Here is an 18,536-nt window from a genome sequence, read left to right as displayed (position 1 = left end):
GGTTACGCGTACTTATCAAGCCAAAGAGAGGATTATGGGTCTGGAGATGTGGTGTTTACAAACATTCCAAAGACAGTCATCTTAGACAGTAAATAATAAAGAGGTGAGAATGTTCTCCGTTGCCGAGTTACACAGAGCCGCCCTCTCCCATTGAGGAAGTTCCTCGCCGGTCTTGCCGTCTCGAAAATTGGCTCGAGGGACGTCTGCAATGCAGAAATAACAAGATTGTAATGAGAACATCATGTACTCGCTATCATCCATAAGAACCTGAAATAAGACAGGGATAATTTCTATGGGAGAACGACGCCACTACATACAAATAACCCTTGTAAATGTCACTTGCATTTTCAGGTTCTTATGGACGATAGCGAGTAGTTACATATTACCGCCGCATCGCAGGGGGAGGATATTATATGAAGGAGAAGGAAGGGATGGCTAAATGGGCTTGTGTAAGTGGACAACTTAAAAGCATCTAAAACATTCCGCCTGTATGTTGCCGTTGTAGTCTGTAGATCTGTTTGTACAGTAATCTACACCGGTGGGTAAAAAATGATGGAACACGCTGAGACACAGTGATACCTGTTTTGGGTAAAACGCCACCAACATACGGTGTTTGCAGGTATAACTATATCTCAGGGCGTTCCATCACTTATTACCTGTCGCTGTACTCGAGCGTTCATTAAATGGTCGGATATCGTTGCAACCAAATCCCTACTAAGAATTCCGACCATTAAACGCACGAGTACAAACGGCTACGTTGCGCCGTGCTGGGAAGCATAATAATTCTTGGCAAGCTGGCTTTAATCTCAAACCAACTTCATGATCACTTGCTCACGATCGTCATGCAGAAGCTCGAATTTTTACAATAAGGCTAGCTTTTTGTCACTGAAAGTCAAGCAATTTAAGGAGACTCGTCACATTTATTTCATTAACAAAAGAAAAATTATTTACATGAATGAATTGTTTGAAACACTACTCCCTAAGATGGCATCCTGTTACCTCTGGCCTTCTTAGTTGACACCCTGACGATGGTGAACGGAAGAGTAGGATCGGAGGTGGCAGCCTTTCCGATCTGGAAGTTGGCAACCAAAATATCGTTTCCATCGAACGCCGCAGTAGAAGGCAATAGCATCCCTTGGCCCTCAATGCGACGAACGTGCCTGCCGGTGGTGTATGGCTTTCGGATGTCGAAGACGTCGATAAAGGCCTGGGTACCCATTGTACTATCACCGTTGACGGCATAGAGGGTATTACCACGAATGAGCATACCGTCAGGCGAGCCAATCTAGAGAAGCGAGATTTATAATTAGTATGGAAGAAAGGTACGAAAAAGCAAGGGAGATCCATGCTAATGCTTACAGTTGCGTTGCCGAAATCTACCTTGGTGATGGTCTTGGATCCTAGACACAGTCTGAAGATGGCATGGCTGTTGTAGTCCCCGATGAGAACATTCTCCTGGTCTGCGGTGACAACAATTCCGTTGGAATTGAACTGTCCAGTCTCGTGCTCGAAAGGTGCTTCGAGCTCGGCGAACGTCTCGAGCTCCTGGTCGATGTTTCCGTTTTCGAGGTGCTGGGGGGTGATGACATACAACTTAGGAAGGAAGGAATCTGTGATGAAGATATTGCCGTTCTTTGCAACGACGAGGTCGTTGAGGAGAGCACCCTCTGGAGCCTGGAACCGGTGGGTCATCTCGCGGGATTCGAGGCAGATGACGAAAACCTTTCCGGTTGCTGCACCGGCGACGATGAGCATGTTATCGTTGGTGACTTTCATTCCACTGGCGGAGGTGAGGTTAAAGTCATTTCCTGCGGGGATGAAGACCTCGACATCAGGCTTGTTGACATGACCACGCCAGATGGTACCGGTAATCCAGGAACCGGTGTAAAAGAATGGAGAACGGGCCTGACGGGCAATTCCTTCGGGGAAGGAATTGTTGCCTGGTAGAGCCCAGGCGTTGATCTTTGACTGGGCGGCAGCCGTCAAGCCGAAAAGACTGAAAAAGAGCGTGGTGATGATAGAGGCAAGCATGTTGAGAATTGTGTCTTTTGAACTTGTGGTATGTAGTAAGATGGGGAGTTCTGAGAGAAGTCAATTGCGAGGGAAGTCTTTTAGTGATGTATAGTTGACTATTTAAGTGTGCGCCCATACTAAGGGAGACAACCCACCTCTGCATATGGCGCAAAAGGAAATCAGTAGGGCCATAAATGCTCCATCTCTCGGCGTTGCAGCTTGAGTGTAGCTCCAAAAGGCGTGCATACTCCCTATCATATGAGCCCTAACCCTCCTGCATATTTGGAGCAGATGCAGTGAGACGTATTGAGTTCATGAAATCATTGAATAAGACAGAAATATTAGTTATAACTTGTCAACCCAGCTTCTTCCCTTCGTTTATCGCTATCCCCACTAAAAATTGACCGCCCCTTCCTGCACATAATATGTTGAAAGTCTTGTTGACGCTCTATTTAGAGATTTCATTTCTTTAATGAAAATTTCTAAGGATACTCTTTGACGGAATAAGGCTCTTTATCGTACATGTGTACTGTCCTTACTATTCGAGCAGGTTCTGAGACTTCCTTTTAGATTAAAGTTGATACTCTAGTTGCATAGAAAGGTTAACATAGCCCATGGGCTAACCCGTTTCTTCTGCCACTAATGTAATGGATTACTATTACAGTCTTTTCTCCTCGTGATAAGTAAATCGAGGTAAAAATAACAAGCTCGTAGCCCAAAAACCTAGCTACGTATCCTGCATGCTGCAAACAGGGCTCAATTGTGCTATCCTCCCCACCGCTACACAGGTGAACATTTTAGACCCAATTGGATTCTTCCTCCCCCAAAAAACGTCCATTAACAAAAAAGCCACCGTCTTTATGTGGGCATTGAATTTTCCACGGCTGTCTGCATACATGGGAGAGTGGAATCCGGAAGACACAACGCATCAACCCACAACAAACAAACCTCAGCTTTCTCCCCAATTGGTCTATGTAAACTTATCTTGTCTTCCTCGGCTTAAGCTTGAGATGGTACATAAGCTTCTGATGCAGGCCGGTGGTAAGTGTTCCCTGGTTGCGGCGTAGGTCTTTAGGATAATCCTGGTCGGGTTTTGGTCGCCTAGTACAGATTGGGATTCTGGAATTTGGACTTCGAATTCTCATAGGAGCGGGTGATATATACTCCGGCTTGGGCGTTCTGGAAACAAGTGGGGAGGAATAACTAAATATTAGATTCCAGAATCGGATGGCCAGCGTCGGGATTGGCTGACAGAGTCAGCGTCTAGGGCACGATCGAAGTAGTCAAGGTTATTATAGTGATATTGTGCATCGAATTTTCCAATAAGAATCCTTGCTTGCGTCTTCACTCACCACATTTCGGTGTGGATATATCAACCGCTTAGTATGAATTCCACAGCACGCAACTAACCGTGAGGTACCAGCGTTGGAAGATTTGCATGGGTACTTTGTGGTTGGGTGTAGCTATCCACTTGATGTTTCAACGTTGTGAGAGTGTTGCCCAAGGTTGGTCGTCCAAGGTCCTAAGGTACATGTAACTTGTAGATTATAGAACTTATCTGGATATGAGACGGTGCGCGTGCGCTCAATTGGCCAGATCCCGCTTATCTAAACGTTAGGGTATACGTAAGGGCTCAACTTCTCGTCTTCCCCTCCCCACAAACAGGAAATCGGAAAAACAAGGGGATCAATCGCAATATTCCCCAAAGCGAGCCTGGGAGCAGATGAGAAAGCGGGTAAAGCTTCTAAGCACTTTCTAAATTGATACGAACGAGCACGGCATCGCTTGGAATGGCAGTGGCCTTGCTACGAGTGATATATTATGATTATAATAGGGATGCATGTACAACCGCCCTCCAATTTGAAGTTGCTAACACTCACACTACCACAAACAGCGGATCAAATAGATACTGTATTAGCACGCGGTGGCTTGAAGGTGTCGTATCATTCCGAAATTCCAACCCCGAATTTCATACAGCAGCAGTATTACAGACAGCCACCATGCGTTTCATGGTTCTTCGGCGAGGATGACAACAGGTAAGTAAGCACGAATAACGTCTCAGATCAATTATGAACTAGATATAACTAAAGATCCATATCCTTAGAGCTCATTGTACTATAGGTGGCGTAATATATCCTTTTGGCGATCTTGAGTATTTGACCTACACAAATGGTGTGATAGTAGTTCGGGGATTAGGAGAGCGGTCGCTGGGTAGACATTCTTCTGGAAGGGGTCAATAGCTTGTACAGCTGAGCACAAGCCAGTCTCTGGGGACGAATCTGCGCCCCACAACCTCTGACAAGCTGTGGTCCGCGGGGGTTGAAAATAAGGTTCACTTGCTGCAGCTGTGGGCCTCTTTCTGCTCCTCCTCTGTAAGGGGTTAAGTAACTTCCACAATCATGGGGTAAATTTTAAAGCCGAATACTGTGAGGGGGTCTATCATTCCGTCGCCCCGTCTCCGGAGTCTTTGTTCCTCCATCAAAGGAGGCGAGACAATCTTAATTCTGGGCCTTGGGTACACCCGGGAGACTGGGGCCGGAGGGTTATTATTCTACCCTGCCCTGCCCTGCCCCTCCCCTCTGAATTTCTCGGTATCCCCATGAACAATTCTATAGAAACATAGGGTGGTTATCAAGTCAGCTTATGCATTACCGTAAGTGATCAGTACCTAAGTCTTTTCAATCATGAGATATCACTCGGAATTGACCACCCACCACCCGCCGTGAACGAAGACCCTGCGAGAAGCTCTAATCCTATTTAAATCCGGGAAACAGACTACAGTACTAGCACGAGTATCTAGGTCCATAAGTTTTACAACATACCCGGAACTACGCCTGGACTAGCTATAGTGAAAGTACCCACAAATACAGCCCACGCTAGCTAAGAACTAACGCTATGCTACCGTCCTCCAAGATGCTGGTTTGATCTACCACCCTCCCAACTCTCCCTGCGCACCTTTGAGTAACAGTAGCCCTCTCCCGTGCGTGGAAAATCCCAAAGTTTGCTGTGTGTGCACATCGATAGACATTATCTTCAAGGCGGCCAGGCCCATGAACAAGCTGCGCCATGGCAAGATCTGCGGTTCCCCGTACCTTGTCTTCCGGTCACTTTCTCTCTCTTTGTCCTCTAGGCTAGGGGCATATAGATGGTCGAGCACTCTTACTAAATAATCTATACGTATGCCCTTATGGCTACGTAGCTTAGTACCCAGAGAAACATGAGCCTTCACTACTAAACATACCAACCTGCCCATCTTAGGCCTGATTTATTTCCGTGATAATAGCTTTATTTTATTTCTCGCTATCGTTGCTCTCTAACTGACTAGGCCAAACCTCGGTTCCAACACGATTCTATATTGCGGTTTACTGAACTGGTTCTGGAAAAGTCTTTTTTTTTTTGGTGGGGGAGTTGGACAGTCATGAAAAATCACCCGGTTTCGACGAGGTCATGGAACAGTACTTGGTCCTCCGCATATAATTATAAGTACAAGAGGTCATACAATTCCGTCGTCTAGAGCATGTGGATAACACACTGTAGTACATAGTAAAGCGACCGATCCGGCGTGCTGAGTTCCGTCATATAGCGAGGTATGACTGTAAATAAAAAGGACAAAAAGTCAGGAACTATGTAGTTTGTTTTCAGAACCGTGGAGAAAGTTATCCACTGGGCCAATGATTTTTAGAATAATAATTACGCATGCGATTACATCCTCACAATACAAATCATTCAAAATCCTACAACGTCCCAATATAACCATATTTGATAATAATAATAATAAAAAACCCCATTAACACCGCCCACAAACCAAACAAAATAAAGCCTCAAAAAATAAACTACAAATAAAGTCAAAAATCCCAACACACACACGTCTCAACACCAAGCTCAGTTTTTGATCACCGCTTCCCCCAAATTCAACGGCCTACTAGGCAACGCCGACCTGGAGATCTTGCGTGGCATATAGTACGGTTCTCCACCCGACTTTCTCCTAATGTAGCCGGTATTAATCGCATTCTGGAGGAGGAAGTGCATCGTAGTCGGCGCACGCCATGTGCACACCACAAAGAAGCGCATCCACCCCAATTTTGTTAGCACTGGCGTGGTGGGTGCCGTATCGAGCGCATCGATAGTCCACGGTTTGGCGCGCGAAGAGATCTCCTCATGTTTGGCCGAGATCAGCATATATTGGCAACGCATAGAGAGATATTGGAATGCGATCTTTTCATCGGTGAAGAGGCCTGTAATCCATCATTAGCAAAAAGAAATAGCGAGCAGGGTAGCTAGCAGATTAACATGGAACACATACCGATATTTTCTGCATCCGCCACTCCCATTTTCCTATAGAACGCACTGAGCTTCTCTGGCTCCAGCCGCCCAGTATTCTTTGGCTTGAAGGCCGAATCCATATATTCGAAGAGGCCTTCAACCATCCCAACCAGGGCGTCACTTGGCTCGCCATCTCTCGCCATCAGCCTCGCGGGCGCCACGTCGTTGACGTAGCTGACTCTGTGGGATGTCGTATGTCTTGCCGTTGCCACGCCCATGAGGTTGCAGTCGAGGCAGAGGTTGTACTCCTCATAGCAGTCGGCGCACTTGACCCTGACCTCACCCGTCAGGTCGCCCGCGCACGCACTACACGCGAACCCACCTCTTGAAGAGCCGCGGGAGCTCCGGGGACGGCGCTCGGGTGGGTGCAGTGTATGAAGCTGATGCCATTGCTGGTGAGACTGAGTGATTCTGCCCTCGTGGTAGCAGCGCGAGCAGAGGTCATAGTCGGGGCATGTGAGACAGTGGACGCAGGGGCGGCCGGCAAGGGCTGATGAGCAGCCGTCGCAAAATCGGGCTGGCGGCGGGTTGAAGACGGGAGGGGGGAGCGGCGAAGAAAAACTGATTGCTTGTGGGGGTTGCGCAGCAGTGGTAAGAGAGCGGTCAGTGCTGAGAGGGCGGGCTTTGGACTCGTTGTAGCGCGAGCGGAGGGCGGACCAAATTCCGGTCTTGGCAGGCTTTGGGGAGGTTGACGGGGAGGGAGTAGGGACATATGCGGCAGTCGGGGGGGATAGTGGTGGGGAGGGTTGCGGGGAGAGCTGCGGGGGTGGAGAGAAGGCAACGGGACCGGGAAAGGCGCCCGGGAGTGGATAAGGGCTCTGTGGTAGTTGTAGACCTGGCGGTGGCGATTGAGGACCATCGAAAGAGACTTCTTCTAAGGCCAGAACTCGTTCAGGGACAGGCGCAGGTCCGTCGCCCCAGAAGTAAACGCTCATGTCAGGGCCCACATCTTCAACCATATCAGCGTTGTTCTCGAAGTGAGTGTCCATGTCGCTCCTTTATTGGTGTATATAAAATCGTATAGCTTATATGCAGTCCTGTTAGCACAAATCACAGAAGCCAAAGCAGAGAACAGAACAAAAAGGCAGTCAGGAAAATGGCATCTACTTATCCAAATTCTCAGACATCTTCCTGCACCTGCAAGTGGAGGGCTGAGATGCCTGTGAGTCACATTTGATTTGATTGTTGTGTTTCCCAATTGAAGATTCTGTAGAAGCACACTTTCCATCGTGGCACAGAATTCGAAGCTAGTAGCACTCTGCAACCTAGGCTGTTTAGGATAGAGATAAAGATAACCCTCGGCTTCATGCGATCTCTAGATGACCCCTTTTTTTATCTCATTTAGGCATTCTTTTCTTTCTTTTCTTCAGCAATCGGGGGGCTTTTTTGTGTTGAGCCTCAAGTCCAGGCATTGGAACGTGGTGGGTGGTGGTACAAAATTAACCTGATGAGAGCGATGAGATGAGGGATGGCGAGGATCCCTGCGTCCGAATAGGTAAAGTAGCGCAATACTGATAAGGCAAGGTACTTACATGTAGGTACTCTCGATAGCCCAGGGCGCCGCCCACATGAGCCCTACATGATCTGACATGTGTGCAAGCGTCTCATCGGGTATCACTCGGCAGCTCAGGGTATTGTGTCGTTGTTGAGATGATAATATTGATATCAAGGTCTTTAATTTCAGAGTCTTGGTTGATGATGAATGGATTCAGAGGTCTATCCACGTTATAGCCGGAGTCTGAAGAGGACAAACTGTTGGTTACTTCAACACCCTTGGTTTTGCTGCCACACACTGCTATTGTAGCCAGAGCATTAAGGCAGAGCATTAAGGCAGGACGTCAATTATGTACTAAGATCACCATGTGTCCCGTGAGTGCTCGTCAAACACAATCAATAAACAACGGTTCCACAAACCACGCAAGGGGCCGGCCTCAAGAGTCACCAAAAGTGGAACATCCCTAATTTGATTGCGGGGTTTGTAATACTGCATGTGGTACTTACTCTAAGCATTTCCATCCCATCCCCAACACCACCATCACCACCCCACCACCGCCAGCATACCTGAGATTTGTGATCATTTACAAAAGAAAAAAAAAGCCACATTCTAAATTCAGTTCACACGCACGGCACGGATGGGACGGATGGTGAGACGAACATTCTCCCCCTGCCTGCGCCTCGATGTAGGACTAGCCTGCTGACTAACTAGGGTCAGCCTCAGTAAGAGACTACCGAACCTGTAACCATGACGTGAAAGCCACTTGTACTTATCATAGCTACATGTATATACCATCAATCAAGACTCTTACATTACACTAGTAATGGCCCACCTCGCGACCACGAGTTGTACTTTGGATTATGGGTATCAATCAAGTGTTCAATAATTGTGAAAGGTCTTCAATGGGGGCCTTCGGCCCCTCCCCCCTTCCACTTCTACCTCCTACTCTCTCCAATTCACAGTTACGGGGGACCTTCGGCCCCGTTCAATCGTACTCAGAATTTTGATGTGTCGTACTTACTAAACTGCCCTAGTCTCTCTCGACCAATCAGATTGAATGAGCGTATGGTGCGCCCACGCATAAAGGTGACAAAAGGTGACAAGTCAGGTTTGGTTGGTGGAACAGGCTTGGTAGTAGGGTAACTGCAACCTCACCACACCTCAACTACACCTTTACGCACCCAAAGCTGGTAGGCAACAACACAACCAGTTTTCAAGAGTTAAATTCGTAATTCTGGGAGGTAATAGTCGATTAGCTTAAAAGTATATAGAAGAGTTAAAATGAATTTTTACATGCACAAATAGGGATAGGATTTGCATTTTCATTGTTAAAAAGGCTATAAATCATTATCTACTTAATTTAAAATTATTTTCAGGGTTCTATATTGTTAAGCTACGTCTTATTTACTATGTTCCCGAAGAGGAGAATAATATCTTGTGTGGTTGTTGTGCTCAAAATTATTTGGTGGGGGTGGTTGCTATGGGGCTGGGAATGATAGGGATGCAACATTATTGTCCCCTTACTCTATGCACCATAACTCTTCGAGTTTTCAAGATTAAGACAAGTCCTTTTCACAGTATCTAGCTGGATAACCTCCCAAAATTACGAATTTAACTCTTGAAAACTGGTTGTGTTGTTGCCTACCAGCTTTGGGTGCGTAAATGTAACGGCAGCTATGTATTTCGGCTAGGTGATGAACTGGGATAAAGGAAGGAGGTATTGTGCAGTGGAATTAGGATTTGTAATGGAGACTTCTGTTATGTTCTTTGGGTTTCTGTTATGTGAAGGTATTAGTCATCGTTGGATTATGGGTGGATATATAAGGGGGCGTTGTTTCGTGCTTTTGTCTGTTTTCCTTCTTCTCTTTCTTCTTTACGCAACCTCTGTATTTATTCTACGAATACTATTCTTTGTCCGCACTACGTCATAGGGCTCCAATCGGTTTATCATACCAGGTAGAGCCACCCATAGTCTATAGTCAAAGCATACCTTTACGTCTACGTCCACGTCTACGTCACTACCTAGGTTGTATTCTTTGGCACCACAGTCTATCGTCTACGGTCCCCGTGATACGTAGGTTGCGTCCTCTATCGCCAACCAATATAACACCATAGTTTACAATGTCGGAACATGCATCTATTGATTATCAACAACTCAGCGATAGTCTCCAAGCCCTTTTTCAAGCGCATCCACAGGTCGATGATATTGTTGGAACTGAAGCCTATGCACTTCTCCAACAGTGCCAACATGGTCTTGCTCAATACGCAACGGATTTACAAGAGGTAGAAGCGGAGGCCGAGAGGGCGAGGAGAAGGTTTGAGCAAGATCTTGCTGCTGCCCGAGCTCAACAGGCTCCTGTTGAAGCTGTCGCCCCTGTGCAAGCACCCAACGAAGACAATGTTCCACCTGCACCCCCAGTACCACCCGTTACAGATACTACCTATCGGTCGGAGAAGCTTCCAGACCCTGAGGTATTCAAGGGGGATCGTGATCGAGAGAGGTTACACCTGTTTAAGCAACAAATGAAGATTAAGCTATTGGGAAATGCCGATCGCTATCCTACACTACAGTCTAAACTATCCTATGCATTCAGCAGATTGGAAGGCGTTGCCGCCAATCAGTTTTTACAATATGTTGGCGAAGAAGGTATTGCTTTACCCTCTATGCTACGATTTTATGAGGTTTTGGATACTGCTTTCGGGGATCCCGATCGGATGCGTACGGCGAGGAGGAATCTTAGGAATATCCGTCAACGAAACCGAACGTTCGCCGATTATTTTGCTGAGTTCCAACGATATGCTGCTGAGTCGGGTATGGATGAAGTCTCTCGGATTGAGGCTTTGATGGAAGGTATTAATGCGGAACTCGATGAATCAATGATACACCATGATACTCCTGCAACGGTAAATGCTTGTGCGACACTTCTGCAACGGTTGGATAACCGTCGCAGAGCGGCAGAAGCTAAGCGAGGAGGTAAAAAACCTTGGACTACTACTACTACTCAGGCCCCTCGTCCTTCACCAGCAAGTCCTGTTTCTGCTCCCCGCGCTGCCGCCCCAGTCGCCAATGCACCTATTACTGAAAGTCACCCCTCATCCCGCCCGGGAGGTGATGTACCAATGGATCTATCTGGAGGGCGTCGTCGCCCCTCCCCTACCGAAAGAAATGCCCGCTTAGTTGAGGGCCGATGTTTTTATTGCGGAGGTGTTGGACATATGGTTAGGGATTGCCCCCAAGCGAGGGCAACTGGAAATCAACCAAGGAGGCCTGTGATGAGAGGAGCAGCGTTAACAGTGGAAGAAAATGATGGAAGCGATAACGAGTCGGCAAAAGATTTGTCCCTGCACTAAGTGGCTTAGCCCAGGGACCGTTTAAGGATTTTTCTAGGATGTGTATTTCTGGTTTTTCGGTATCAGAGGAGGAAATGGATGGAAATCAACTTGTAGTAACTTGTTCGATTTCACAGAATAAAAATTCGTTTATACCTACCTACGCCCTTATTGATACCGGAGCATCAGGATATGCTTTTATTGATGAATCTTTTGCACGCCACAACAATCTTACAATGACCCCCCTTAAAATACCCCGCCATGTAGACGTTATAGATGGAAGGCCTATTAAGTCAGGAAAAATTACCCATATTATCAATGTCTCGCTAGACATTCATGGTCATCGAGAAGTTGCGCCATGTTTTGTAACGAAGTTAGGACATTATCCGATTGTGATGGGGATACCTTGGATGCGACGACATGATGTTACGATTCGACCAAAAGAAAATCTACTTGTTTTTGACTCTCGGAGCTGTTGTCAATACTGTTCACTCAGTGGAACTGCTGTTATTGTTCATGGCATCTCGATTCCCTTACCAGAACACCATACGGTCATCGTTTCAGCAACTGAAAAATCCACTGTCGATATTGAACAACTAGTACCAAAGGAATTTCACCATCGTCTTCATATGTTCAAAGAATATGATGCTTCAATTCTCCCACCACATCGACCATCCCATGACATCGAGATAGTATTGGAAGAAGGCAAACGACCACCCTATGGACCCATATATGGCCTATCTCAAATTGAGTTAAAAGCACTACGAGAATATCTTGACGAAAATTTACCCAAAGGATTTATTCGAGCCAGTGAATCACCAGCAGGAGCACCCATACTATTCGTAAAGAAAAGCGATGGAACCCTTCGACTCTGTGTTGACTATCGAGGCCTAAATGCGATTACAATCAAAAATCGATATCCATTACCATTATTGAAAGAAACCCTGGCTAAGTTGTCAAGAGCACAATACTATACTAAATTGGATTTACGATGGGGATATAATCAAATCAGGATAGCGGAGGGAGATGAATGGAAAACAGCATTCCGAACTCGATATGGACATTTCGAATATACCGTAATGCCATTTGGATTAGCTAATGCCCCTGCCACGTTTCAGCATTGGATCAATGATATTCTACGTCCCTACCTCGATCAATTCGTAACGGCATACTTAGACGATATCCTTATCTATTCCGAGACCCTATCAGAACATAAAGAACATATTCAAAGGGTTCTAAAGGTACTTGATGAGAATCATGTTCACCTTAAACCTGAAAAATGTGAATTTATGGTTCAAGAAACAAAATACCTGGGTCTAATACTTACTCCGAATGGAAATAGAATGGACCCAAAGAAAGTCGTCGATGTTTTGGAATGGACTACACCGACAAACCTTCGTGATGTTCAAGTATTTCTAGGATTTGCAAATTTCTATCGACGATTTATTCTAGGATATTCAAAAATCGTTGCTCCGCTTACAGCTTTAACAAAGAAAAACGTTAAATTCGAATGGACGGATGAAAGGGAGGAGGCATTTCAAACTTTGAAAAAGATGTTTATAACGGCACCAATCCTAGCTCATTTTAATCCGGATCGAAAAATTATAATAGAAACCGATGCATCCGACTATGTTTCAGCAGGGATTCTATCTCAACGTGACAATGAAGGAATCCTACATCCAGTTGCTTTCTTTTCTAAGAAACATTCTCCCGCAGAATGCAACTACGAAATCTATGACAAAGAACTTTTAGCAATTATACGATGTTTTGAAGAATGGCGACATCATCTGGAGGGAGCTCAATTTCCAATTGAAGTTCTTAGCGACCATCGGAATCTTGAGTATTTTATGACAACAAAATTATTAAATCGTCGACAAGCCCGTTGGTCCGAATTTCTTTCACGTTTTGATTTCGTTATACAATTTCGGCCAGGAAAACAAGGAACAAAACCAGATGCATTGACTAGGAGGTCAGGTGACCTACCTAAAGAGGGGGATGAACGGTTGACGCATCAGAGTCAAGTGATTCTGAAGCGAAAAAATTTGGATACTAAGCTAAGTTTGTTCGCGGGTTCTTTGTCAAATGAATCCGCTGAAGGAGCGTCCACTGTAGAGGAGTTATTTTCAAAAGCTTACCGAGTGGATAGTTTCCCAAACAAGGTCCTCAATATGCTTCGGAATGGCATACGCCACTCAAACAAAATCTCACTTGCCGAATGTATGGAAGATAACAACGGTCGGCTGCTTTATCGAGGCATGCTATATGTACCAGACGACGATGACCTTCGACTAAGGCTTTTAAAAGAATACCACGACAAACCATCTGCAGGACATCCGGGTAGAGCGAAGACTCTGGAACTCCTAAGTCGAGAATATTACTGGCCACAGATGCGGAAGTTTGTCGATCAGTATATTAGGAATTGCAATGTGTGCACCCGTAGCAAGGCATCACACAATGCACCTTATGGAGTACTTCACCCCATGCCGATTCCCAATGGACCCTGGACAGATGTCTCGATGGATTTTGTGACTGATCTCCCTGAGAGTGATGGATACAATGCAATCTTGGTTGTGGTGGATAGATTAACCAAGATGCGACATTTAATACCGACGACTAAAGAGGCAAATTCAAGGGAAGTAGCGAGGCTATATATCGATAATGTTTGGAAGTTACACGGATTACCAGATACTATTGTATCCGATCGAGGAACACAGTTCGTTGCAGAATTCTGGAGGTCGCTTTGTGATCGATTGGAAATATCATCAAAATTCTCTACCGCATTCCACCCTCAAACAGATAGACAAACGGAAAGAATTAATGCCGTAATGGAACAGTACCTCCGAAGCTATGTTTCCTATCAACAGGATGATTGGGCTCGAATGTTACCAATGGCTGAATTTGCAACAAACAATCATGCCTCCGAAACAACAAAGGTCTCCCCATTCTATGCCAATTCAGGAAGAAATCCAAGAATGACTTTTGGCCCTTTGGAACATGGTCGAACGACGGCGGAGGATCAAGCGAATCATATTGCAAGGGAAATGAAGGATATAGTAGATTTCCTAAAAGAAGAGATGTTTCGAGCGCAAAGGATACAAGAAGAATCAGCCAATAGGAATCGAACTCCAGCTCCTCGATATTATTTAGGAGATAAGGTTTTCCTATCGACTCGTCATATTCTAACCAAACGACCTTCCAAGAAATTCGACTGGAAACGTATTGGACCGTATAACGTTAAACGAATGGTCAATCCCTATGCCTATGAATTAGAACTTCCTCGTTCGATGAAAATACATCCAGTATTCCACGTTTCGTTATTGTCGCCCGCAGCCAATGATCCCTTGCCCGGTCAAGAACAACTACCTCCACCTCCAGTTGAAATTGAAGGACAGGAAGAGTGGGAGGTTGAAGATATCTTGGATTCGAGGAAACGAAGAGGAAGATTTGAGTATTTGGTACGGTATATGGGATATGATGAAGCCTCCTGGCAACCACTATCGGACCTTGAGCATTCACCTAATATTGTCAAACGATTCCACGAACGTTATCCAGGAAAGCCTAAGCCTACCAGGAGGTAGGCCTTAGAGGGGGGCGTGGTCTGTAACGGCAGCTATGTATTTCGGCTAGGTGATGAACTGGGATAAAGGAAGGAGGTATTGTGCAGTGGAATTAGGATTTGTAATGGAGACTTCTGTTATGTTCTTTGGGTTTCTGTTATGTGAAGGTATTAGTCATCGTTGGATTATGGGTGGATATATAAGGGGGCGTTGTTTCGTGCTTTTGTCTGTTTTCCTTCTTCTCTTTCTTCTTTACGCAACCTCTGTATTTATTCTACGAATACTATTCTTTGTCCGCACTACGTCATAGGGCTCCAATCGGTTTATCATACCAGGTAGAGCCACCCATAGTCTATAGTCAAAGCATACCTTTACGTCTACGTCCACGTCTACGTCACTACCTAGGTTGTATTCTTTGGCACCACAGTCTATCGTCTACGGTCCCCGTGATAGTAAAGGTGTAGTTGAGGTGTGGTGAGGTTGCAGTTACCCTACTGCCAAGCCTGTTCCACTTTGTGATTGCTTGGCGCATTTTACATACTAAAATACCGAATTTCAAGCTTGAATAACTTTTTAACCAGGAGAGATATCAAAAATCTGGTTGGTAAAATTCTTCTTCATCACTAGTACTTCAATTTTACCAACCAGATTTTTCATAATTTATTTCGTTGGAAAGTTATTCTACCTCGACCTCGCCCCAATTTTTTGACTACCTTTATGATTGGGCGCACCATACATCAGAGAGTAAAGATAATGCATTAGACTACGCGACTTACTCGCAGCAGGTAACAGTACCCGAAAATGCACGTCCTAATCTGCAATTTCCATTGGAGTAGAAGTCAAAAATACACCAAAAACTTGCAGCTGCATATTCGGGTACTTCATGCCTGCCGCGAATACACTCGAGATGTGCGGCAAGGTAGTCAGTTAGGGTTAGGGTTATTACTAGCGTTGGGCAGTTTTGTGGGCTGAGTGGTCATTGACACTATGATTAGGATTCCATTTTAAGGATAATTACGTATCTGGTAACTTAAATATATATATGGGAGAACAACGATGGAAGGGCACTTATTGCCTGCCAAGTGTGAAATTACTACATGTAGCTAATGCTATTTGGTGTGCACGTGTTTTGTAACACCGAATATATTCTCTATCCAAATGAGGATGATATAGTACCTGAGTGCATGTAGGCTGTTGTTGAGAGTATGTACCCGGCTCTAAAACCGCTCTTTTGCCATAAGTGCCGATAGAAAAAAGGTTCTAGGCGAATACACGAGTACATATGCAAAATTCCGGGATGCAAGGAGAGAACCGCGTAAGTACTGTACGTCGTTCGCTGTGTGGTGACGGATCTGTACTTTGTGTTGACGGACAGCGACTCTCATCGTATAGATTGGAGATTGTATATATACGGCACGCTTTCTTGTGGTTATCTAACACAATGGTTAATTTGGGCTCACAAGATGCCACCGATAAATCCCCTATTATATAAGAGGTCGGGACAAGAAAATCTTCACAAATGGTGAGAGTCAATTGAACCGGGCCGCACATGCGGGATAGAAGACCCACTACTAAAACCTTACTCTCAGAGCGGTCAATGTTTATCCTTGGCACAGTCTTCGTCCTGCTATAAACCCAAGTCAAACTCCACCCCTTTCCCTTCTATACATATATGGCTCGCATACTTCCGTTCTTGCTCCGGCAAGGATTCAGCTGCAACTCTCTCTTCGTGGCCCCCTATTCACCCAATGCTTTTTGAATTGGGAACATGGCCTTATCCGTCGGTTCCCCCTTTTAAATCCTTTTTAGAAGGAAACCGCGAAGTTACAGTTGCAGAATTCTTTTAGGGTTAGGGTTTCTTTGTACATACCTACTAGATAAACGAAACGGTTGAAAATTTGGATATATGGTGGCCAATTAATAGCTAGCTACATGTGTATGTGTAGTGCAAGTTCAATTGCCATGGCTGTGTTTTGCGATTCATGATGCGGTGATTGAATCTGTAAACAGTCACCTTGGATTCCACATCGCCGCGCGCCCTCCTGGGTATATTAGAGACGGGGTAAGGTTTGCAATGATCGGAATGACTATAAAATAGTGCGTCTTCATGAAATCTCACTCACGTGAGTGCTATACACATTAGTATTAGTAGTAAATCCGGCATATTTAATTGCTAATTTCTAGACTTCAGCTGCGTAAATAAATTCCCATGATACCGCATATTCTAGTAAGCATGAGGGGTAGCGAACTGTTCTCAGCCAATACCCGCACGCACACCAATGGCAACACCATAGCCGAATGAGTTTAATACTACATGTACATGTACCTAGTGGTATATAATACCATATAATTACTATTATATACATTCCGGCACGAGCCGCGCTCTGACATTGATGGTTCCACGAGCCCTTGAATTGTGCGATCTAGGCTTGAAAGACTGGCCACCTTTTGTAAGTACTCCTCGTACCATATATCTCGTGATGTAGAACTCGCCCATTACTATTTACGCTATATATGAATAGTCACGAGAAAGAAAGAAAGAAAGAGAGAATTTGTGTTTTTACGTACTTATCGCGAAACCATATATACCCACATCCTGGGGACTACTGATATCCTGACCTTGAAATCGTACCTCGACGGCCAACAGAGGAGCATAGATTTATAGCTGCAAGTTCTACGGCATCCGTCACTCTAGTATAGCTTGCTGGTTTATCCCACATTCACAAAAGAAAACAAAATAAGCGTAAAATACTGGAATCTGTGTGTAGATATAACCCTAGCCCTTTATCTGAATGAGAAACCACGCCGTATCTACGTAACTTAATTGCCATAATTATTTGGAGCCAGATTATTTGTATTATATTAGTATGTTATAATATAGCAATAAAGTTAACGTAGGCCAGGGTCAAGAGCTGTAAACAACCCATGATTCTTTGTACCCTATAGTCGGATCTTCAATTTTTTATACAAGTATATACCTGCAGCATGTATAGTCAAGTCGTCACACACGGTAATTGGTGAACATCGGAGTTTAGTAGAGTGATGCACGTGCCTAAATGTAACACTGCCTACTTGTCGGGAAACCCCAGACCTGAGGTTATCAAGGTCAGGCGTTTCACATAAGCTATATTAGGCTCTAACTAAAAGGCTCGTTGTAGATGCATCGATGTCTCATCTGAAAGATGATGTGAAATTTGAGATAGCCAGTACGAAGGAGAGGGTACGAAAGCAAAAAAAATAGAAATCTACCGCACAACGTCGGATTGAAGTACGATTTGTATAGTTGCTGGGTGATGCGTACTCGGGGAGTCGAACCCCGTTCTCCCGCTTGGGAAGCGAAAATCATAACCGTTAGACCAAGTACGCTTCCTGTAATAGTTCTAAAAACATTTTATAATCAAAAGATTCATCATATATCTTCGTGAATAAAAAACTGACACCGTTACAAAAAGACTACATGTGACTACATTAGTATTCTATCCAGTAGTCTACTGCGTTCAAATCTTTGATGTCATCTTCGTTCCCCGAGACAAGCACGGGCCCAAAACATCCCATATCTCAAGTCACTCCTGCACATACCCGCAAGATAGAAGCTTCCGAAATCTATCAAGCAACGTGTCAACTTCTCAGAAGCCCATCGAATAATGCGATGGATCTATGTCTGAAGAAATGCCAAATCTTGGTATTTCCCTCTCATGTATTACAAAGTAGGCCCTGATATGTCGTTATACTGGGGCTGAAGGGAGATATATGTACGCTATTTATATCCCGGAAATACGCAGAGCTGAGAAAGTGCATCTCACACATGCTGTACTCTA

At 45.0% G+C, this 18,536-nt stretch overlaps 4 protein-coding genes across 4 annotated transcripts; 2 read left to right on the top strand and 2 right to left on the bottom strand.

The window, feature by feature from the left end:
• Nucleotides 1-979: 979 nt before the first annotated feature.
• On the bottom strand, nt 980-2,031 carry H6S33_000411 (uncharacterized protein; the record flags this gene model as incomplete). Its single annotated transcript, XM_044831786.1, has 2 exons — nt 980-1,285; nt 1,360-2,031. The coding sequence occupies 2 exons, from the start codon at nt 2,029-2,031 to the stop codon at nt 980-982; spliced, it is 978 nt and encodes a 325-aa protein (XP_044699970.1).
• Nucleotides 2,032-5,895: 3,864 nt separating this feature from the next.
• H6S33_000410 (uncharacterized protein) lies at nt 5,896-7,325 on the bottom strand (the record flags this gene model as incomplete). Its single annotated transcript, XM_044831785.1, has 2 exons — nt 5,896-6,248; nt 6,317-7,325. 2 exons carry the CDS (start codon nt 7,323-7,325, stop codon nt 5,896-5,898), a joined length of 1,362 nt encoding a protein of 453 aa, XP_044699969.1.
• Nucleotides 7,326-9,952: 2,627 nt separating this feature from the next.
• Nucleotides 9,953-11,182, top strand: H6S33_000409 (uncharacterized protein; the record flags this gene model as incomplete). Its single annotated transcript, XM_044831783.1, has 1 exon — nt 9,953-11,182. The coding sequence occupies one exon, from the start codon at nt 9,953-9,955 to the stop codon at nt 11,180-11,182; it is 1,230 nt and encodes a 409-aa protein (XP_044699968.1).
• A 74-nt stretch (nt 11,183-11,256) lies between these two features.
• On the top strand, nt 11,257-14,739 carry H6S33_000408 (uncharacterized protein; the record flags this gene model as incomplete). The annotated part of the gene is made up of 1 exon (XM_044831782.1): nt 11,257-14,739. One exon carries the CDS (start codon nt 11,257-11,259, stop codon nt 14,737-14,739), a length of 3,483 nt encoding a protein of 1,160 aa, XP_044699967.1.
• Nucleotides 14,740-18,536: the final 3,797 nt, after the last annotated feature.

This window comes from Morchella sextelata (assembly GCF_020137385.1).
Source record: "Morchella sextelata strain SCLS chromosome Unknown scls_1, whole genome shotgun sequence".
Lineage (NCBI taxonomy): Eukaryota > Fungi > Ascomycota > Pezizomycetes > Pezizales > Morchellaceae > Morchella > Morchella sextelata.
The sequence above is the reverse complement of the archived record's forward strand: the minus strand, read 5'-3'. Positions and strand labels throughout refer to the sequence as shown.